At 44.0% G+C, this 23,659-nt stretch overlaps 1 protein-coding gene across 1 annotated transcript in view; it reads right to left on the minus strand.

Annotated features, from left to right (window-relative positions):
- STC2 (stanniocalcin 2) overlaps positions 1-23,659 on the minus strand; it is a 79,495-nt gene that overhangs the window by 12,184 nt on the left and 43,652 nt on the right. Inside the window, exon 2 of the mRNA XM_078653021.1 lies at positions 3,015-3,157. Coding sequence (XP_078509147.1) covers positions 3,015-3,157 — 143 coding nt within the window. The remainder of the gene's footprint in view (positions 1-3,014; positions 3,158-23,659) is intronic.

Raw genomic sequence — 23,659 nt, forward strand, 5'->3', positions numbered from 1 at the left:
TGCTGCCCTGTGACAGGGAGGGGTCCGCTGTTACACAACCAGTGAGAGTTTGCTGTGGGGTGTGTTGTGTTTTGTACGTCTCTATTCAGTTGTGATGCTGCCCCATTTAGCCTGTTTTTGTGTTTTGCTTACGTGGAACTCTCTGAAGAAATGTCTGTTGTTTGTGTGGTGTGTGCTTGTGTTTTTTTGTGCTCAGTGTTCAGTTGAGGACACAGTGTAATGTGTCCGGTACTGCTGATGGTGAAAAAAAAAAAATCTTAAATCCTCAGTTTACATCAAACTGATCATAGTGTTGAAAATGTTGGCTTTCTCCTAAAGTAGAGGGTGCGAGGCTGGCAGGACTGAATCACATTTGCGTTTCCCGTTAAACTACATCACGAAAAGTTAGAAACCAAGGGGTAAGGATGGATTTAGATACCACTTATCAACAGTATCACAAACGTCACCGTCTACACAATGAAGCCTCTCCGTCACATCTCGCTATACACTGGATACCTACAAAAGTTACAAGCTATCCTCACACTCCTAATCTCCAAGCTTGATTATGCCAACAGCCTATACCTTGACGGCCCAAGTTTTCATCAAATGCAAAATACATCTCACCCAAAATGCCACTGCAAGACTCCTTCTCTCCCTTCCTGTAAGAGAATGCATGACTCCTGTTCTGCAATCAGTCCAATCTCTACCAATTGCTAGAAGAGCAATTTCAAAGGCTCTCTGCTTTGTTCACAGAGTATCTCAAGGAAAGCGACTACTATACCAACAAGTTAAATTCAAGAAATACGGATACATTTTTTTTAAACAAAATTTATATCTGAATATTCCTTTATCAATTTTTATTCTTTTTATGATGTAATTGTATTTTAATTCAATTTATGATGTACTTACTTTTATGATACCTTGCTATTGAATAAAGTATTACAACAACAAATAAAATAGAAAATTGTACCCCCGGCTTGCACCACAGATCATTATACCACCTTACTAGAAAGAATGATTAGGCGCGGCTTTCTTGGTACAAGTTTTCAAGCTCTAGAACTCACTACCAGACAAGATTCAATGCATTCAGTAACATATACACTTCATGATTGAGTAGAAAAATAAATGCTATTTCCAAGATAACTACATCATTCTACAACCATAGACAAGAACCTTGAAAAATAATCACACATTCAAGTACACACAGGGAACAGGCCAATGTACTGGGAAAAATATAGTAATAGCAATGCATATGTATCCTTCCTGGCCAGCACAAATATTAATTCCGTAATACTCAGGAGTCAGGGGCAACCAATTGTAGTTCATCAAGGTCCCTTATACTGCTTGACCATCTTACACTCATGTAAGGTAAAACGGCTAGGGGCATGTCCATATCCAGTATTCTACCAGTCCACAGCAATAAACCACCCATCGCCAACTGAACAGGCATACAATAACTGAATAGATCTGCCACATGCTGCTGTCCAACTAAGGCTTTAATTTAGTCTAGTATGACAGGTCCCAACAACCCACATATCATGGCTGCTTCTTGACACCTCACAAAAACAATCAAATAAGGGGTGATTGTTGCAAAGTCCATCCCAGCAGATCTCTCTACCGCTTCTCCCTCCAAACTATGGCTGCTCATGACCATAAATCTTAAACCAAATATCTCAGAATAAACAACCCAGTGAAGTAAAGGAATACTATTAAGGAACCGGCAGACCTGCCCAAAGCTGCTATCTCACTGAAAACGGTGTGCCTATGTCTCACACTTCTTCCTCTATCACACTGCTAAGGGCTGTGTCCTGTAACTCAATAACCACTCCTCTGTGATCATCACTTATGACAGGGAGATGCTTCCCATATAGGTTCAAAAACGAAAATAAGCCCCTTTCAACTATGCACCCTGCATAGTGTCGCATACTGCCCATGTAGGCAAGTGCTTTAATGACCCACTCATAAATGTTCCAAAACAATAGAATGCAACACATTGGATGTCTCTGTCTACATTAAATGTAGAGTGCCACACATTAAAAACAATTGGACAAATGCAAGCAATTTATATAGAGTTGCACACATGTAGATGGAAAGCAATAGAGTGCTGTAGGTACCAAAAGGACTGATGTTGAAACTAAGTTAGGGGAAGGGCCAAATATAAGTGCAGCACTGACTATGGCATTTTACAGCACTGGTGATGGACAGTTCAGCATCGACATCTTAAGAACATCTTTGGGTGCCAGCATCTATTCATTTATAAACTAATCTATATATCATATGTAATGAACTGTTTGGTTATAAAGATGCATCGGAAAATCGCGGAGTTAAATGTATGTGCTTTAGACAGTGTACTCAGATACAAACAGGTGCACAGCAGTTCCCTGAATATATTCACACATTCCTGATGAGTCTCTTGTTACTAACCTAAGAATTTATGGTGGATGCCGCATGGGACAATGGGTCAGCCCACTGCAGCCACTTCCTGATGTGCACTGTGAGTGACTGCATTTTATCTCATCACATGTGCAAATTGTCCTAAAAAGAAGTGCACTTCAGTGCCATTAGTTTACCAATAATTGTATTTGTTCTTTACACTTTGTTTATTAAAGTCACCCTTATGTCTTACACTAGGCCTCTGTTTACAGTAATTGAGCTAATACCTCCTTTTTATTGAGCCAATATGAATCATATTCTTGATGTGCATTAAAATTAGAAAAGGTTTCTGTACCAGTGTGTAGTACACCTACATGCCAGGAAGCACCATACTGAAATTATATGTGAAGGCTAATTATTTTTTTAAATTATTTTTATATATGTAAACTTTTCATTGTAAGCTTTATGCCAGCACATCGAGTTAACAGAATTTTCTTCTTCTTTTAATTTTTTTGCCATACTCTTGCATAGGCTAAAATGCACTTGTAATAGGGCAGACGGGACAACCACCACATTTAAATAGGGTCCTGAATCTCCATATATTTGATGGACAGGGCACTGCAATCATCTGCATTGTAAAGTCGTTCTATTTTTTTTTTTACCTGTGCTTTAAATTTCCCAGCGTTGTGCAAGAAGGTCATGCAGATTTCATGAAGGCCGCGTATTTCGCAGGAGTTGTTCTCGAAGCATTCGAAGACTCCACAGCCAACATCTCCGGCGTTGACCAGGCAGTGCTGGATCTCAGCTGCGAAGAGGCATAAAGTACAGTTAATGGGGACATTCGAAGAAGAGCACACTGAAAAATGGAAACAGCACATTTTATTCGCACTTTGGTATTAAACAGCACTTAAAGTCATGCACGAAGGAATCTATCTTCAAAAAAGGATTTAACTATCAAATATGGGTGTGCAAAATCACGTCATTGTTTCATGCACATTTTTGGAAGGTCCATGAACCTGTTTTTAAAATGTATTACATGCTCATAGTAAAATGAGGTCTGACAGTATCTCATGAATTTTTTTTAAGGTATTAAGCAACTCTTATGCAATTTGTTTTTGTGAGAACCAGTCTCCACCAAGACTGTTTACACAAGGTACACGCTTGCTTCATTTGTTTTTAGAAATCGGCATGAAGCGTGGCTACTTCTAATTATTCCAATTGAATAAAAGAAGTAGAGATCTTATCCCTGATTAAGGCCAAGTATCAATTGAGAAATATGCAATCTGTTCCATGGTGTACGGACACGCTTGGACAAAAGATGCAGTGCTGTAGGAGACTAAAATGCAAGTGGAGAAGAGAGTACAATCCCACAGAGAAAGCTAATTATAAACAAAGTATGGAAGAATACAAGATCCTACTGAAAAAAAAAAATCGACAGCTCCAAAAATTCTACTAAGGAACTATTCCTGACAGTCATTAATTTGACCATGGTCCCTTGAAGAAATCTTGTAGATTATAGCCAATCCTTCTGCGATACCTTGGCTAATTTCTTTTTAGATAAAGTAGAACAATCTATAAGAAATTCTCTCCCACTAAGAGTGCAATACCAGAGGAGATCAAGAACAGCAAGTAGTGTCAATACTTTCCCTCATCAAAAAACCCAGACTTAACCCAACAGACCTGAACAGTTATCGCCCTATTTCACGCCTGCCGCTCCCAGCTAAGATTGTGCAAAAGATGATGACTCTTCAACTGATGGATTTTATTCCGAAGAACCACCTGCTAGACCCTATGCAGTTTGGTTTTCAGAAGTGGCCATAGCACCGTGATGGCCCTGATGAAGGCAGCTAAGGAAATCAGGGCTGCTCTTGACCAGGGAGGGAATGCTGGTTTTTGCTTGACCTTTCCGTAACATTGGACAAGGTCGATTGTAAAAACCTGACGCGGGTCGGGGACAATCGATATTTGCCCGGCGGTATTGCCTCTGTGACCCTCTAGTTATTTAATCAATGAAGAGGCAGGCGCTGGAGACTGGAAAGCAGGAAACAAGGTTTTTTTTATTCTCTCCGGAGGAGAACACAACGAAACGGACAGAAGGTATCGTTCTGAGGTGCTCTAACTTATGTTTGAGGCCTGGCCCCTTATATACAGTGTTTGTGGTTTTTATTACAGTTTACATACATGTGGCAAAGCTTTGATATACGGAAAGACATTCCCGGAATCCCCCTTTGGGGCCCGTTCCCACACACATTTACAGTTGAAATCCCCACCCTAGTCATAACAGGTGATGAGTATCACGCAGCTGGATATTCCGCCGATTCACAGAATGTGGGGGGTTTGATCGGGTCTCATGGAGTGGGGGCTTTGATCGGGTCTCATGGAGTGGGGGCTTTGATCAACCCGGGGATCCTTTGATGGGGGACGCTTTCTATTGTACGGGGAGGGGCAAGGAATGGTATCGGCAGAGCTGGGTGTCGGCCTGGGAACGGGGAAGACAAAACGGGCACACGGGGAAAAGGGGGTTTGCATCTAAGGGCCGGAGATCATGAAAGGGAAGCAGGGAGGTGTCGCGCTGGGGACAGGATGAGGGCCTGGGGCAGAGCAGCGCCGAAGAGGGGTTTATGACTCAAGGCAGGTGCAAGCAGGGGGTGGTCAGCGTGCAGGCTTAGTGAAGGCGAAGGGCTATGTCAGGGGCCAGCGGCATGTAAAAGGGTTCGTTCTGATCGGGGCATCTAAGATGGCGGGTGCGCACGACAAAAGTGTGGCATCAGGGGAAGAGGCAAGATGGCGCAGATAATGTTCACCAAAACGTACTAATTTTCAACAGTCCTCCCTTTAACATATTCAAGACATCTTGCTGGTTCATTTTCTATTCGGTTCTACTGTGGTGGGCCTGAGAAAGAAAACGGTAGGAACCCTAGATGAAAAAAGAGTTGTAAACAATACATTTTAACATTTCTAGTTTTTAGGAGGTGGGCCTATTTGATAAACTTTGATCAATTTGTTTAGCAGGAAAGTCATAGGAATGCAATACAAAAACGATTCTGTAGCGAGAGCAGCAAGCATATTTCATACTGGCAGGTTATTACATATATATCAGGTTCGGATTGGAGCATGATCAATACAATGGCGGCTGGGAGAGAAATGAGGTCTAGCAGAAACGGCGATTGGGGATGTCAAATGTTCGAAGTTTAACGAGTTCTCATCATTCTTTGTTGTCTTTCGTTGGCGCTGTTGAGCACCGGCGGTGGAGCTACGGGTTCAGCTCTGTTCTGAGTTCTGCGTTGCAGGGCGCGACCTTTTCCTCACGTTTCTGGTCGGAAAGGTCCTTTTCGCTCTGTGTCCTTTGAGGTGATTGTCAGAAAGTTCAAATGGAAGAAGAGCGTACAAAACAGTCCATAGGGTAGGTCAGAGAAAAAGGGGGATGGAGCAAGGCCAAAGTAGGAACAAACTAGGGGAACGAGAGACTTCAGATAGGCGGGCGTGTGACGGAATTCAGAGAGCGGGGACTTGTCGATAGACACTGGACATCGAGCAGGGGCATCAGGTCGACCCTTTCTTCTCATGTTGTCGAAAACAGTGCCTCGTCCTGCAGCTCTTTTCTGTCGTGGTCTCGCCTTGGCTAATGTCGCAGGTGTTCCTTAGTCTGCAGTCAGGCCTCGTGCTCCCACATCCGGTCCTTCTCTCCTCCAACAGCAGTACCCTTAAACAAGTTTGAAAAGACAGTCTTTAGAGAGTTTGCAGATGAAGATAATCAAAAAGTCTATTTCTCTCCCAGCTCCAGGCAAAGAATGAAAATGCCCGTTATGTTAGTGTTCGCAACTGGCATATGAATGACCGGTGACGGGCCTGTTGGATTTACTATGACTTTCCTTCATAACTATTTATTACAGGCATGACAGTTCATCTGATGGTAACCCACCTTCGTGAGACAAATCTGGCAAAGATATGCCGTTCTCTAGAGTTTTATATTTACAAAAGGGTACAGTGAGTCGTCAACATGGTACTACACAGGTATTTTGCTGAGAGACAAACATGGCTAAACATTTCCTTTCTATCGGTGCATCCTGCTTTGCAACTACTGCGGGGTTCATTTTGATGATTTCTTTACCTTGGACTAGTCTGTTAACCTTGTAAAACATCATTCTGGATCCTACGTAACCTTTTACAGCCCGATTACTTAATTAGGAAGGACAGGGGTTTTATGGGAAACAACCAGGGACATAGGAAACTTGTGGTAAGGGCATAAATCGACCCATCTCTCACAACCGGAAATGGGGGGTAGTTTCATAATCCCAGTTTTTGGGCGGCTGATACAGGGGAGGTAACGGGGGTGATCATTTTTCCGGCTTGGGTATTGCGAAAATTCGGGGAGGGGAGGGTCGCGTATTCTGAGGTCCTTGTTTTATACCATAGGAGCCGTTGACATGTAGTTCCCTTATTTCGGGTCAGATTAGGGAACCTCTGTCGTCTTACCTGTCCTTTCCCTTACGGCCCAACCTGGGTTCATTGACTTCTAGCGGAAAAGGAGAGGTAACGACGCGGTCTCAGGGTGATTGTATTAAAGACAAGTTTTTGTGCAAATACTGACGGTATTTGAAGCCAATTAGGTGGTGTGCTAGGGGTGGCGGTCTGCCAATTTCGGGGCTAACCACTCGGAAGAGTGGGAGTGCAAAAATAGAGGGAGAGAGAGAGAGAGAGAGAGAGAGAGAGAGAGAGTGAGAGAGAGAGAGAGTGCAACGGCAGGCTAAATAGTACACGTGCAACAGAGAGGGTGGCAGTGTATTCAAGAAAGGCTATTTAGTGCATTACACAGTAAAGGGCATTCACGGGTCTGCGTTAGAATCTTGTAATCATGCAGTTTGAGCATTAGACAGGGTAGAGGGGACGTGCTTTGAGAAAAAAGGGAAAGAAGAAAGGAGGTACCATTTTGTCGCACTTCTCGCATTCTCGGTCCTTCGACCAGTTGGGTCGACGCCTCAGTCACACACACACATTCCCTCATAGTTTCGCATCATACGTGACATGGGTTCATTCGTCCGGTCTGGTTTAAGGGTGATCACTTTTTATCAGGTTGTGCTAATTTCTTTCGGGTTTGTTCGGTACGTGAGTAGTTTGCAGGCGTGCTTAGACACCACCTTGCGGCGCTAGTCCGTTTTGTGTATTAGACATGGCAAGGCTTCAGATCTTCGCCACACCTTGGCTGTAATCTCTGATGTAACCTGCAGAGGGAGAAAAAAAGGGGGGGGGGTGGGGGAGACAGCATTCGCGCGCATTCAAATACATGGATTCATAAGTCCTTTACTTACCTCTTACTCGTCTTTCCTCCTTGGGGCAGGGTCCCCGGGGATATGGTTTCTGGAGTCGAGGGGGGGGGGGGGTAGTGTGTTCATATAGGTCGTGTGCGGGGAAACGTAAAAAGGAAACCAGAGGTGCCTAGTGCGAGGTATCTAGTCAAAGGATGTATCTCACTATCGGGATCCTTAAACCTCTTTCAACGCTGTGGCGTTCTAAGGTTCTTCGGTTCTTGGGTCCCTGATACTTTGGAACGTGGTACTTTATAACATTTATATTATTTCATTTCACCCTCCTTTTACATTCCCTCATTTACACCGTTCGTTTTACCCATCCTTGGAAGTCAAGGTCTTCCTCTACGCGAGAGTTCATGAGTCAGTCGCGTACTTTGAAGGCGGAGTGTCGTGTTGTTGATCCGATCCGTCCTCCAGGGCTGGGTAACCATCTTCTTTTAACCTTAAAGAGAGAGCAGAGTAGGGTGCACAGAAAAGAACTTACCCACCGATCCCACATTTTTTTAAAATAAAGCATGCAATACCCGTCCATAGTTTCAAAAATTTTATTTTGCAAAAATTATTTCAGCATGTGGATTATGAGGGTGCGGTCGTATTTGGCCGGTCGTGGCAATGGCTAAAGTGCGTACAGTGGGGGGTGTCGTTTGCAGCAATAAAAACATCGGAAAGTTTTACTCATTCATTTGTAAGAAACTAAAACATCTATTAATTGGCTGGGGGTTCGGGGGCATTCATTTTCATAATTTAGAAGCATAATCATAATGGTTGTAATCAGATTTCCTATATGCATACCGTACGTGTACGTCGTAAATGAGGTTTACATCAGTTATAAAAATATAATACATTTGTACATTTGTAATCAACATTTGTAACGGGGATCCTTTCATACTGTTCGTCGAGTGAGTTCTCCTAGTCTTTTCTAGCCAAGTGTACAAAGGATCATATAAAATCTCAGAACATCAAGTTTATATTAGTGCGAAGGGACACCACGAGGTGTTCGTAAGTTCCGATTGATACCAGCGCCATTTTGGGCGGGGCCGGCTCAGTCCGGAAGCAGCATCAGGGGGAAATGTTTCCCATTACTGGCAGTTTGGACCAGAGTCCTTTTCGGCAGTTCTAGAATTCATGCTAACAGAAGGAGTGGCAATGTCATGTTTGTTTCGTTGGCGGTCAAGGCAGCCGTCCCTTACCGGAAACCTGCAAAGGCCGAAGGTTCCGCCGGGGACCTTTGTAGGATCTTCAAGGCTGCGGAGATGCTGTCGGAGATGGGGGCTCGTGCTCCAGGGGGCAAATGTTCGAGTTATGTTGCTGGTCAAAGTTACTCTAGTGGCCGGGGCCCGCCTTCCAGCGGACCCAGACGCCATTTTGAGGCCCTGCAGGGGCCACTCTCGTCGAGTTTGCAAGAGTGGGAGAGATCCTTCGGAGTGAAAGGAAGAGGTCTCTGTTTTGTGAAAGCGGGACGTTCGGCTGGGGTGCAGCTGTGATGCCCCCACCTGGGGGGGCGAGGGAGACTGGTTCGCATCGTCTCCTTCTCCCGGTGCACTCCATGCCGCTCCTTTTCATCGCCCCGCATGAAGGTTTCTCCACATCCGGTGTTCCCCAAGTCCTGTGCTCGGTGCTGTGGGAGTATGGCCACCATTGCACGTTCGGTGCTGCGCAAGTACTGGGGTGCCACCATGGTGTGTTCGGTGCTGTGGAAGTATGGGCACCATCGCCTGACTGGGGGTGTTCGGCGTCGGGCCGGGGGCTGGGAAACCTCCTACCGGTGGAGGTGGGAGAGGCTCGTCCGCGTCGCCTCTCCCTCCCAGCCCAACTTGGACAAATTGTTGTGGAGGTACGTGCAGGACATCCCGCCGTCCAGAGCTGCTGCGGCTGTTACGGAAGAGAAAAGGAAAAAAGGTGCCTCGTTCTCCTCTGGACATGTGGCGGGACTACCTACAACAGCCCGGGCTGCTGGCTCCTGCCTCTCCTCCGGCTCCCCCATACGTTAAGATTTCCTGACCAAGAGTTGGCGGCCGGGCCCGCCTTATATGGGTTGCCGTTGGTTGGGCGTAGCCGTAACCCTGCCCAACTTTGGAAGGTTCCAGAATGGGGGGGGGGCGAATGTTCTGTTTGACTTTCATTTTTCTACAGTTTTACCGTTATTATTCCTTGTTTGTTGTGCTAAATTAAAAGTTCAAGTTCATTAATGGTCTACGGATTTTGTTTTACCATTTCTTTCTTTCAAGGTTGCTTTTATGCTAAGTTTCTGCTAACAGAGGTTGAGTAACACGGAAACACGTGTAGAGGGATGACGCAGATTTGTACATTACATACACACAAACTCAGACGGGGGACAGTACAAGTACGACATACAAAGACCCAAGACGAATATAAAACAGTTATTGGTCATAATTATCTCTTTCCGTCTGTGAATTTGAAACGAGGCTGGGTTCCTGTCTTGACGTTGCCCGACCTAGGAGAACTTGAGCATGCCGCTGAGATTTTCCTGGCGAAATCTGTGCCATCGGGCATAATCAAACGTGGTGGTTCTGTCTGGTCTGTCTATGTAAGTCGGGTTCTTCTTTGTCTCGCGCTTTTTCCCGTACTGCCGGTCTGTCGTTCCTGTCGGCCCTTTGCCTTTACTCACGCTCAGTAGAGTCGGGCATTGGGCTTTCCAGTGTCCGACATACCTACAGAAAGCGCATTGGTCTGGCCCTAAGTCTAGTCGTCTTTTGCACAGTGTCGGGGGATAAGTTGTGGGTAGCGGTGTCCTGGGGTTGTCCTGTCGGTATATTTCTCTACTTGGTTTGTCCTCGTCTTTTCTCTGTCGTTTCGTAGCCTCTCTGCGCCACATACCGAGACTGTCGAGCATAATTGGCGTTGTCTTATTATTTCGAAGGGCTATTTCTAACGTTTCTATTTTATCAAGGTCAAAGGATCCTGTCAGTGGCCACTGTTTGTCTTGACTCTCTTCGGTATACCTGTGCCACAATTTATTATAGGCTATGGTGACTAATCCATAGTTTATGAACATGTCCTTATTAGGGGTGCCTTCTAGTGGAGCTATATGGTCCACCTCTAATACGCGGTCCGGGCTAAACAGGCTATTTATCAGTGGGGAGAAGACAGACATGACGGCTCGTAACGAGGGACTAAAAAGTCAGCACTGCCTATCTTATCACTAGGTGCAAAGACCGTACAGAATATTTCTATTCGACGTTGTTTGCAGGCAGTGAATACCTCATGGATCAAAAAAAATGATAATAACCAAACGACCAATAAATAACAATGGGGAGAATGAGTAGGTCCGCAAAGATCTGCGTTACCTACCCTTTTCACTATCTGCAAAAAGGGTGGTCTCTTCCCTGTTTGCAGACAGGGAATCTCCAGGAAACAATAGTTTTGCGAACAACAGTTCAGTTTCAAGCAATTATTGAGTGGGGGAGAAAAAATAAGCACGGTTGCTGCCCTACCTATCCTCCACTGCTTGCAAAGAGAGAGAGCCCGTTGTTTCTCCGTTTGTAGACAGTGAATCTCCAAATAAAATAAAAAGAGCAATACTAGTATTTTTGAACAATCAAGCAATCAAGCAATTATTTCGCAACTTGTCGTGATTACACGACCTTACCCGGACCATGTGGACAGTTTCTTGTCTTCCGAATCCAGCGCCCGATCGTCCTCTTTTTCTCGTATTTCTCACGGCACTCCTGATGGTCCCCAGTCAGGACCGTAGATCACTCGAGAGAGGTCTGTTCGGAACTAGTGAAGTTCGGATGATCGGCTGCCAGACGAGGGTCTATTGGGCAAGAGCTCTCCCGATCGTTGCAGTCGTTCACTCTGTCGTCGGGACCTCTCCCACTGGATCCACGAGTCGCTGATGGGCCCCACGCTTGGGACGCCAATTGTAAAAACCTGACGCGGGTCGGGGACAATCGATATTTGCCCGGCGGTATTGCCTCTGTGACCCTCTAGTTATTTAATCAATGAAGAGGCAGGCGCTGGAGACTGGAAAGCAGGAAACAAGGTTTTTTTTATTCTCTCCGGAGGAGAACACAACGAAACGGACAGAAGGTATCGTTCTGAGGTGCTCTAACTTATGTTTGAGGCCTGGCCCCTTATATACAGTGTTTGTGGTTTTTATTACAGTTTACATACATGTGGCAAAGCTTTGATATACGGAAAGACATTCCCGGAATCCCCCTTTGGGGCCCGTTCCCACACACATTTACAGTTGAAATCCCCACCCTAGTCATAACAGGTGATGAGTATCACGCAGCTGGATATTCCGCCGATTCACAGAATGTGGGGGGTTTGATCGGGTCTCATGGAGTGGGGGCTTTGATCGGGTCTCATGGAGTGGGGGCTTTGATCAACCCGGGGATCCTTTGATGGGGGACGCTTTCTATTGTACGGGGAGGGGCAAGGAATGGTATCGGCAGAGCTGGGTGTCGGCCTGGGAACGGGGAAGACAAAACGGGCACACGGGGAAAAGGGGGTTTGCATCTAAGGGCCGGAGATCATGAAAGGGAAGCAGGGAGGTGTCGCGCTGGGGACAGGATGAGGGCCTGGGGCAGAGCAGCGCCGAAGAGGGGTTTATGACTCAAGGCAGGTGCAAGCAGGGGGTGGTCAGCGTGCAGGCTTAGTGAAGGCGAAGGGCTATGTCAGGGGCCAGCGGCATGTAAAAGGGTTCGTTCTGATCGGGGCATCTAAGATGGCGGGTGCGCACGACAAAAGTGTGGCATCAGGGGAAGAGGCAAGATGGCGCAGATAATGTTCACCAAAACGTACTAATTTTCAACACGATAATGGCCTGCTTACCAAGAGCCTTCACAATATTGGTATCAAGGAGATGGCTTTGACACTCCTAAAGTCTTTTCTTACCATGAGAGAGCAAGCTGTATCCTTAAAAGAGTTTGCCTCCAAACCTTTGGTACTGCCCTGTGGAGTGCACCAGGGGTCTTCACCAAGTCCCTCTCTTTTTAATGTTTATGTCACATCATTAGCCATCCTGATTAAGTCCTTTGGTTGTTCTCTCATTCCTATGCTGAGGACCAGCAAATAGTTGTGTCTTTGTCCAATAAAGATCATAATACAGGATTTCATGATTGCATGTGCTCTGTAAGCAATTTGATGAACAACAATTGTTTTAACCTTAACTTAAGTTAAACTTAACTCTGGAAAGATAGAGGTTGTTCTGCTTGCAAACCAGGTTTCCATCTGGTCCCTTTCATGGTGGTCAGAAGAATTAGGAACTCTACCTTCTCCAGTCAAGAAGGAGCAAAACCTAGTGGTTGTCACAGACAAAAAACGTATGTTTGAAGACCAAGTTTACTCCATCACATCATATTCGTTTTACATCCTGAGGACTATAAAAAAATACTCCTGTTCTTATCCTCAAATACACAGAAAAGAGTGGTAACTTAATTTGTGCTCTCAAAGTTAGACTACTGTGATAGTCTTTATCTCAATATGCAACCACATCTCAACAAACTCCATACAGTTAAGAATGCGGCTGCAAGAATGTTGCTAGGCATCCCAAAACATCAGTCGTCTCCAGATTCCTTCATAAGCTACACTGGCTCTCAGTCAGACAGAGAATTAAGTTTAAAGCCTTACGAACAGCCTATACAGCACTGCATGATCTGGCCCAGCTTTCCTGAATCAGAGTTTCAGCTGGTACGAGCCACCTAGAAACTTACGCTCAGTGAGGGAAAAAAGACTCAGACTTCCCAACTTCAAACGTTCCTCTTGAGGAGGTAAAAGTTTTGTGTTAAGTACTGCTAAAATCTGGAATTTACTACCTCAACACAACAAAGCCATGCCCAGCCTCTTTACCTTCAGGGAAGCATTACAAATGTGGCTTTTCACCAACTAATAGGTCGCCACCTTCGGTTTAGCAGAGCTAGGGCCACAAAGACACCCACAGGTATTTGTCGCTCTATAAGTATTTATAACATAACATAATGCCATTACTGAAATTAAATGGAAGTATATTGTCTGGAGTACCCTATATGTGGCCTAACTTTTTATTATAGCTGAAGCAACAATTTAGTCTAATAAATGAAACTCATGAAGGATTTTTATACAGCCAACATCCTGGACTTATGTATTTGTAGGGGTTCTCTTAAGTGATAAAAAGGGAGGCTTGGAGATATTAAATAGATGTCTAGGTTCACACAAACAAGCATGGAAGCCGGGACTGATTCCAAGTTTTCTAGTTTCACATCACGTATTTGAGCCACTGGGTGGCTATCATTCTCCTGTTTTACATCAAACATTACTGGTGTCTGTCATTTTTGGTACTTGAGGTTAGTGGGTGGCAGGCAGAAGCAATATGAAAGTTTGGCTCCTTTTGGGCTCTGCGGTCCAAGGCGACCTCGAGCTGAGCCTAAGTAAATTTACGAATTTGTGGGATGCGAATTCGCGCGAAAGCGAATTCACGGTACGCGAAATCCACAAATTTTTTTTGCGTGTTCACGGGGCTTATTGCGTGTTCGCAGGGTTTTTTGCTTGTTCGCTGGATTTTTTCAGCGCGGCTACTGCGAGGTTACCCATGCGGTCGTACATGGGCTAGTTGCATGCTCGCATTGTGCAATTGCGTGTTCGCGTCCGTTTTTGCATGCTCGCGGACAAAGCAAAAAAATCCGCAAGCTTGCGAATTGCGCATTTTTTGACAAATTCGCGCAATTCGCGGAACGTGAATTTGTCTAAAATTCGCAAATTTCATGAGCAGAACGGATTTTACGCCGATGCTTAGCTGAGCCACAGCCTGGCATTGGCTTGAGTATTCAGTGCCTCACCCACCTCTAATTTTTACATGAACTCCAAGAGGGTCCCTTTGTAACAGGATTACACCAAACAGAAAAATAAATTAAAAGTTAGAGAACAACAATCCACATTTTTAATCTGCGAAGTTGTGACGGTTGTGGACTTCCAATCTCCCTAGTTTATTATTTAAATATTCGTGAGCAAAGAGTGAAACACACAAAGTTCTAAAAAAAACTAAAACAATTGTCCCAATCAATAGGCCTGCCTTGCAGTTTGAGTCCTGACTAAAACATTAAGCCAGCTGAAGTGAAAAAACAAAACCATGATGATTGTTTCTATGCAAAACCGACCCCCAGTAACAAAACCGACCCCCGCAGGTATAAAACTGCCCCCACCCCTCCGGCCCACTGGGGAAATGCCCGATGCCCGCTACACCAGCCCGGCCCATGTTCCTTGGTCATTGATAATTAAGCACTCCATTGCAGTCGAAATGATACATCAAACAGCCAACAGACTGAGGTGAGGCAGTATTTTTGGGTGTATATTTTAAAGCACTGTTAACAAATTAAAGGGGGGGGGCATGTTCAGTTGCCATTTATGACAGCAGTAAAGAGCACGTATTGAAGAGGACAGCCTGAAATGTAAAACAATCTATCATGGGGCCGCAGGCGGGAAAACGTCACATTCGCAAAGTCGGACAGAATTTGAAAATATTGCCTGCTTTGCCACTAAAATAAAATTCAATTTCACAAGAATTTGCACAGAAAGATAAAACCATCACCCACCCCTATAAGTGTAATACCACTTTTTAAAAGAGAACCCTTTGGTTTTCCAGAACACATAGGTAAGGACACGAAAGCCATTGTCAACTTGTGTAAAGCTTTTGAATACAGTAGGAATAGAGACCTGGAATCTGTGGCCTCCATTCAGTTGTGTGAGTGACTCATAAACATTGGTTTTTTTACGTTAAAGTTGAGACTATTGGAAACTGCCTCATCTCTCTTCTGCTCCCAGCACCACATCTCCTTACTTCAGGACCTGGGACAGCACTGGTATTCACCTCGCATTATTTCACGACATGTGACAACCTTATTGCCCACCTCATCTTACTTCAAGGCAAAAACAACAATATGTTCATAGGAATAAGGAGCCAGCATACAGGGACAATGTGAATCAGGAGAAGAGCAGTGACGAATGAATAAGAATAGTCAATCGTATATCACTCTTGGAGGACCTAACAAAGTGCATGAAGCTAAGTACCAGTAAAAAGTGCACCTTAAAACTCCATATCGTTTTCCCACAAGGAACAGGAAGCTATCATAATATGTGTAGCATTCGATTAAAACAATGTAATCTCAAACCTCCTACAACACATGACCCCCACTAAATGTTGCTCAATGTATAGAGCTCTTAAGTATAAAGAGGTGAGTTTGCATTGCCGGGGTTCAAGCCTGTGGCCAACACAGATCTCTGTAGCTGAGCCATCTTACGATCTCTCATTCAGAGTTATAAGGCCCTGGGCACAGCCCAGAGATAGGCGAAGGATGATATTGCAAGAGCCGGAGAGTAGGGCCCGTCTACAGTGTTGATGCATGATAGGAAAAGAGCAGTTCGCGTCATACCTGCAAAGTAGCATGCTATCAATGTTTGTTTTTAAACAAATATATTGCATTTCGACCCCTGCAGCACTAGCAATATGAAAACTTCATTTAAAAAACATATCATGCTTTATTGTCAGATTCTTTATTTAGGATGAATGAAACATATGGAAAAGAAAAGATGGAACACAAATATCAACATGTAGATGGGTGGGTTCAAATTGGATGTAGTTTGTTTTTATTTATCCTATTTCATTTTTCTTCATAATACTGTCCATGTGCAAAGCTAAAAGAGCGTTATGTCTTTGTGCCTTCCTTGCATTTTGGGTAGGTATATGTAGTCTACATCCCAGTACCTGGTGAGGTATAAGGACACCCACTCCTCTCCTCCTCTCCAGAAGAAGAATCATGCCCTCAAGTTCAGTCCAGTGTTTGCAGGTTTAACTCAGTATCACTTTCTAGTCTTCCTTAATGAGCTCAAAGTCATTGGACCAGTTCTTTTTGAGGTCTTCCAAGTTACATTTGATCATATCTATAAAAGTCTGATACAATACTATCACCACTATGCGCCTTGGTCTCATCATGGGAACGGTTTGTAACACCATAGCACTGCGTGTGGGGGTGGTTCTAAGCTCTCTACATCCTCAGATTGACCTCGGTTCCCAGCATTTTCCTATATATCGAGAATTGGCCAGCAAGAATGTCGTGGTTTTTATCCGAAGTCTTAGATTAGTCTGAGCCCTCCATTTTCTTAGCACCCCACCCCAATGTTATATTCCCTGACTCTATTTTAGATGTGAATGTATGAGCTCCATCTCACCCTTTAGCCCATAGAGTTCCCATATCACAATGAAGCAATATTACAACTCCATTGAGGACATCTGTCTCTACACTATCTAGGGATTCTCAGGAATTTGTGTAACTTTCATGTCTGACCCTTCGGACCTAGAAATACACCAATACGATACCCCTTCTAGGGGTTTACCATAATGTATTCCATCTTCGGTGGAAGTAGGGATTGAAAACCATCTGGCCACCAACTGTATTTCTGCTGCCAAAATCTGGATTACCCCAAAATCCCCTACTTGAGTAGAGTCAGAGCCTTAATTAAACCACCCTATGTCTCCCCAAACTCCATATCAGTTCAAAGAAAGTGGAATGCAACTCTTTGAATAATTTACTTGGCAAATGACCAAAGTGATAGAGAAGCCTTGTTAGCACTACCTTCTTTGCCAGCGCTATTCTACAAATCATGAACAGAAGTAGACTTGTCCAAAACGAGGCACTTCCCATCAAAGCCCCAATAACATTCTCACCAATGGCAGTAGTGTTACCCAAGGGAGCAAGATAACATTGAATTTCTAGGTTCCAGAATGCGTATTGCTGCCACAGGGGGGTCTAGTGGGGGCACTGCAATGATCTTGTTAACGGCAGTCCCGATGGAAATATTTAAGACTTAGCATGAAATGCATAATATTGCTTTATAATATTTTAATTATATGTTCCACCATATATAAGACTTTATTTCAGCTTCACTATTAAAGTGCCGTGGCAACAAATGTTTCTATCACCTCAGAAAGATGGCAGGCAGAGTAAGTACTGAAAGGATTCTAACATGTGACCTGCTAGCAAGGCACAGATCCATACTGTGCATTCACTAACAATGCAATCGCTGAATGCTAATGTGAATGTGAACCTCGAGTCACCCAATGCGCTGCATCATCAACATATACATGTGCATTTCTATTGGTCTACAGACCGCCACGACACAAAATCCTTTTGCCAAGCCCTCATTGGACTTTGCTGCAGAGACTATCTTAACGCCTCCTAAATGTTGCATTCTGGAAGAATTTTAAACAAGGTTGACTAGTCTGACTTACAGCAAGCTCAATAAGAACTCTTTAAACTATAAACAATCAATTTTCTGCAGCATGTACCTCGATCCATACATACAGCTGGACATACAATCAATGCAATATTTGTCTCTTCCAACAAAATCTGAAGGACTAAGGTCTATCCTGTCACCTAGAGTGATCAATATGTGGTAATATTTAACCTCTCCATTGCCTCAACACTCAATACCAGTAACCTTACAAACTACAGAAAAACATTGAACTTCAGATCATCGAAAAAATTCGACCTAAGAAACTTTGACAGACTCTGGAAGAAGCTGACACTCCAGCACCACTTCAACGTCTATACCGACTCCATTAAAAAATAAAGATATTGCTTGTGCTGTATGACAGAAGCCTTTTGCTCATGAAGAGAACTGCATAAAAGGTTTGATGAATTCCAGAATCCTTAAACATTAAATCTAGTATGACCTACTCACAGAAACTAAGTAATTTACAGGCTGACCATTTCATTTCAAAACGAATAGACCTGAAAGGTGACCTTGCTAGTTAAAAAGAAGACACATGTACCTAATATCTCACTTCCACAATAACACACCAAACAAATCAAGTTCTCAAGGGGCTCCTCTCTAGACCTCTGTCCCTGAAGACTTCTTCAACACCCCAAGAGCTGCAAATTCATCCAGATTCCAAGCTAGCCCATGCCTGGCTCACATATTCAAGGGCATCCTTCACAGTAGCCCAGCTGCATTCTAGGTCAGAGCCAATATCAATCACTCCTTAGTGACCAGAAACGTCTCAAGCAAACACAAATCTTCTAAGCAAACTCAACTTAAAAAAACTTTACAAAAGCATGCTTTTGATTCTACCAACAATGGACCAATATCTAATGGTCCTTTTTAGGTAAGTGCATCAAAGGAACTGCATCAAATCAATATAAACATTATTTGGAGAAAATAGCCTGCACTTGGGTAATGAAAATGGATTCTGTACCGGCCATGGCACTGAAGCAGAACTGATAGCCACATAATATGATATCTGAAATACTGTTGACTCAAAAGAAGCTGAATACTCCTCCTTGTGCGATCATATGGTCCATCACTTAAAGCTTCTGTACAGAATTGATGACAAAGGAGTCAAAGGAACTGCCCTGACTCAGATTGCCTCCTACCTTGATCATAATCACACTTCACTCATCTCCTACGAACCATTAAACTGCAAGCCTGGTGTGCCCAAAAGTTCAAACATTGCTTCTGCCTTGCTCAATGTATACCTCCATCTGCTACCAGATCTCATCTTTTTGTTCAATTTACATGCTATAACATGCAAATCATCCTAAAGCTACGAAATTCATCAGATTTTGGCTACTGGACACAAGCAGGCACTGCCTGTAAGCAATTTCCCACTGCATGTTAGCCAAGTGCCTCCAGCTAATTACCTCAAAGACTGGTTTACTTGCATGTGGCAAACAGACCAACTCTCACCTTTCAACAATGCGGTCTAGAGCACCAGGACACCCCACCATACCTCCCAGCTCATGTGAGGAACCCAGGTGTAATTATGGTCTGCAATCTCTCCTTCATGCCACAAGTAAATGAAGCCACCAGATGAACCTTCATAATAATGATGATTTACCTTTGGAAAGGTTTCCCATACCTCAGCTTTCCTCAAAAAGTTCAAGCTGCCATCAATCTAGTAGTCTTCCATCTTGGCTGCGCCAACAGGTTATGCCTTTAGTACACATGTTAATGCTATTGAAATGACAGAGAATTCAGAATCTATAAAACAAAAAGTACCTGGCTGTTGCAGAAGATGAGCTTTGTAAGTTGGAAATCGGGTTTTCATGAGTATGCCTTTTTTACACTCTTTGCTCTACTTCATGTTTATGAACAGCAATGTACACCACAACGTCTTTGTTATCTTATCCATCACACACCTCACACAATAAAGGGCATGTGCCATCCAACATCCGTTTAACCATACACTCTGAAAGAGTGCCTAGGAGGCTGATGAAAATTAATGCCATGGGCGGCCTCCTCAGGGGTACAAGGCGCTGTATTGATGCCCTACACAGTACAATACAACACATCAAGGTACCTATGTGGCTGCTAAATTAATACAAATCGGTTTTACAGTACTGAAATGGTAGAATCTGCTCCACATTACAGGAATAATCTGACTACGATTGTTAAGGAACACATTGTGTAAATTGAGTAATAACACTGCCCTAACACCACAAACCCTTTGAAATCAGGCACTTAACTACAGTCAGAATTAATGGAATGATGCCATGCTTACAACGTTTTCTCTCTACAAGGTTGTCCACCGAAGTTCTTTGCTGCACATCTATTATAAGAAGTACGTTGACTGCTCACCTTCAACCTTACGCCATCAAGTCTGTCTGTGGAATGGGAATCTCAGCAGTGCTCCAGTTCTAAATAAAACTGGCACAAGTATAGCCTCATTCTCAACATCCACCTGCCTGAACTGTGCACGACTTTGTTTTTCACTATTATTTACTTTTCTTACAATAGCGTCACGCCCCGATTTAATTGTAAACATCTGAAGCTAAAGCGCGGATGCTGCGATTGCTTCAAAAGTAAATAAATAGAAAAAATGTGGCAAGCCTTTTTTCTCTTTCTTTACTTTAGAAGCAATAGTGGCACCCATACTTTAGCTTAAGATGTTTCAAGCTAAAGCACGGGTGGCGCAATTGCTTCAAAAGTAAATAAATAGAAAAAAAGCATGTGGCTGCCATTTGTTTTCAATTTGTTAACTTTTTTTGCAATGGTGGCAGCCTCGCTTTAGCTTTAAAATCTTAAGCTAAAGCGCAAGTGTGCGCGATTGCTGCAAAAGTTAATAAATAGAAATAAAATGTGGCTCCACGCCTTTTTTTCTATTTCCTTTACTTTTGTTACAATTGCAGCACCCGCCCTTTAACATTAAACATCTGAAGCTAAAGCGCAGGTGCATCTATTGCTTCAAAAATCCATAAATAGGCAAAAAAAAGCATGCGCCACCATTTTTTTCCCCATTTGTTTACTTTTGTAGCAATTGCGACACCCGCGCTTTAGCTTAAGGTGTTTATAGCTAAAGCGTGGGTGCCACCATTGCTTCAAAAGTCAATAAGAAAATTAATCCCCAAGCCTTTTTTTCTATATCTTTACTTTTGAATCAATCATGGCACCCGCGCTTTAGCTTAAGATGTTTAAAGCTAAAGGGCTGGTGGCGCGATTGCTTTAAAAGTAAATAAACACAAAAAAAGCATGCGGCTGCCATTTGTTTACTTTTGTAGCAATGGCGGCACCGGCGTTTTAGCTTTAAAATCTTGAGCTAAAGCATGGGCGCTGCAATTGAATCAAAAATCAATATATAGAAAAAAATGTGGCTGTGCACCTTTTTTTCTATTTCTTTAATTTTGTTACAATTGCGGCACCCACCCTTTAGTTTTAAACATCTAATGTTAAAGCGCATGTGCCGTGACTGCTTCAAAAGTCAATAAATAGGAAAAAAAGTGTGCAGTCCCCATTTTATTCCATTTGTTTACTTTTGGAGCAATCTTGGCACCTACGCTTTGGCGTAATATGTTTAAAGCTAAAGCACGGGTGCCACGATTGCTTCAAAAGTCAATAAATAAAAAAAATGCACCTGCACACCTTGCTTTTTTCTATTTCTTTACTTTTGTTACAATCGAGGCACCCACGCTTTATCTTTAAACATGCTAAGGTAAAATGCGGGTGACGTGATTGCTTGAAAAGTAAATAAATAGAAAACAAGTGCAATGCTATAGGTCTCGCATGACTGAAAATGTAAGCTATTGCATTATTATTAGCAACGCCAATAGCTCAAACTTTCAGTAAAGCAAGTTCCATTACATTGCAAATGCTTGTTTATTTATCGCCCAAGATGATGGACGTCATTTGGAACTGTAAACATATTTATATCGTCAAAGTGACAATTAGGGAAAAAAAAGGACCTCAGGGGTGTGGGGTTGTATCAGAACTGAGAAGTGGGTGGTTGTGTGATGGGGAAAAGGATCACAAGAAAGAGGGGACAACAAGGGGGGTGTGGGGAGAAGCACACATGGAGAGAAGAAAACAGAGCATGGGAGAGACGATCATGGAGGGTGGGAGACAGAAGGGAGAAGCACCTAAGAAAGCAAACACACGAAAGTGAAAGCAACACGAGGAGCAGGGGAGAAGCACAGAAGTGCAAGAATGACATAGAGCGCAGATGGTTGAGGGGAGAAGTACACAATGTTATGTTAAGCTAGTTTGTATAGTGCATGGCTACCCCAGCAACGGGGCGTCCCAGCGCTTGCAGACATGCCAGATGACAGAACATCCAAAGCCAGTGAGAGTGTCTTAGATGGAAGAAAACAGCCAGGTTTTGATTTGTTTTCGAAAGAGCATGTGGTTGGTGGTAGCCTGTGCTCTTAGGGGGATCGAATTCCAGAGTTTCGGGGCCAGATACATAAATGAGCGGCCTCCGGCTCTGCTCCTCCGGATCTTGATAGTACGAGCAAGGAAAATGTCCGCCGAGCAGAGAGCATTCGTAGGGGCATAAAAGGAACAGAGTCCTTGCAGGGTTTGGGGGCCGACGCAGTACAGGATTTTGTGAATTAGGCAGAGAGTCTTGAATTGAATACGTTGTTTTCCAGGCAGCCAGTGCAGGCGACGAAGGATCGGGGATGTGTGGCAGTGTTTTGGAAGTGCGAACAGGAAGCGGGGGGCGGCGTTCTGAGCTCTTTGTAGCCTATTTATCACTGTCTAGTTGGGGCCAAGCATAAGAGCATTGCAGTAGTCTAGATGGGATAAGACCAGGGCCTGGACTATGATCTGACGGGTGGGAGGCTCAAAGAAGCCGAGGATGGGCTTGAGGGAACGTAGGCGGCCATAGCAAGTGCCTGCCACTTTTTTTGCATGGGACTCTAGGGCAAGTGAGTTGTCCAAAATCACACCCAAGTTTTTTACTTCCTTCTTAGGAATGGGAGGCGGTCCCAGTGCAGGGGGCCACCAATGCTCGTCCCATTTCTGTGCATCACTGCCAATTAGAAGTACCTCGGTTTTGGAGGAATTCAGCTGGAGACAGTTCTTTGACAACCAGCTTGTAATGGCCAAGATATCTTCTTGGAATTTGGCTCGGTCCGCCACAGTATCCTTTGAAAGGGTGAAGATAAGTTGTGTGTCGTCCGCGTACGATATTAATTTGATCTCACGTTCCCGAGCCAGCATTTCCAGGGGGCGGACATACACGTTAAACAGTGTGGGGATGAGCGCAGACCCCTGCGGAACCCCGCAACCAAGAGGGAGCCTGCTGGACGAGTACGGCGGAGCATGTACCTGGAAGGAACGGTCGGATAGAAATGACACAAACCAATCCAGAGCTCTATCCCTGACTCCGATCTCCCAAAGTCTCCCGAGTAAGATCTCGTGGGAGACCGTGTCGAACGCCGCACAGAAATTTAGCCGGACCAAAATCAAGGTATTACCCAGGTCCTGTGCCGCCCTAAGATGTTCCGTGACAGCCAATAAAGCAGAATCCGTGCTATGTTTAGCGCGGAATCCATTTTGAGACTCGGCCAGAATCCCATTACACTCCAGGTAGCTGGTCAAGATGGAATTAACATGTGCTTCCGCCACCGTAGCAAGGTACAGAAGTAAAGAGATAGGTCTAAAACTATCTGGCCTGGAGGGATCCAAAGTGGTTTTTTTTAACAGGGGGACTACCTTGGCATGTTTCCAAGATTTGGGGATTGAGGCTGACTGAAATGAACTGTTGATCAACTCTCGCCCCC

This window comes from Lissotriton helveticus, chromosome 7, assembly GCF_964261635.1.
Source record: "Lissotriton helveticus chromosome 7, aLisHel1.1, whole genome shotgun sequence".
NCBI lineage: Eukaryota > Metazoa > Chordata > Amphibia > Caudata > Salamandridae > Lissotriton > Lissotriton helveticus.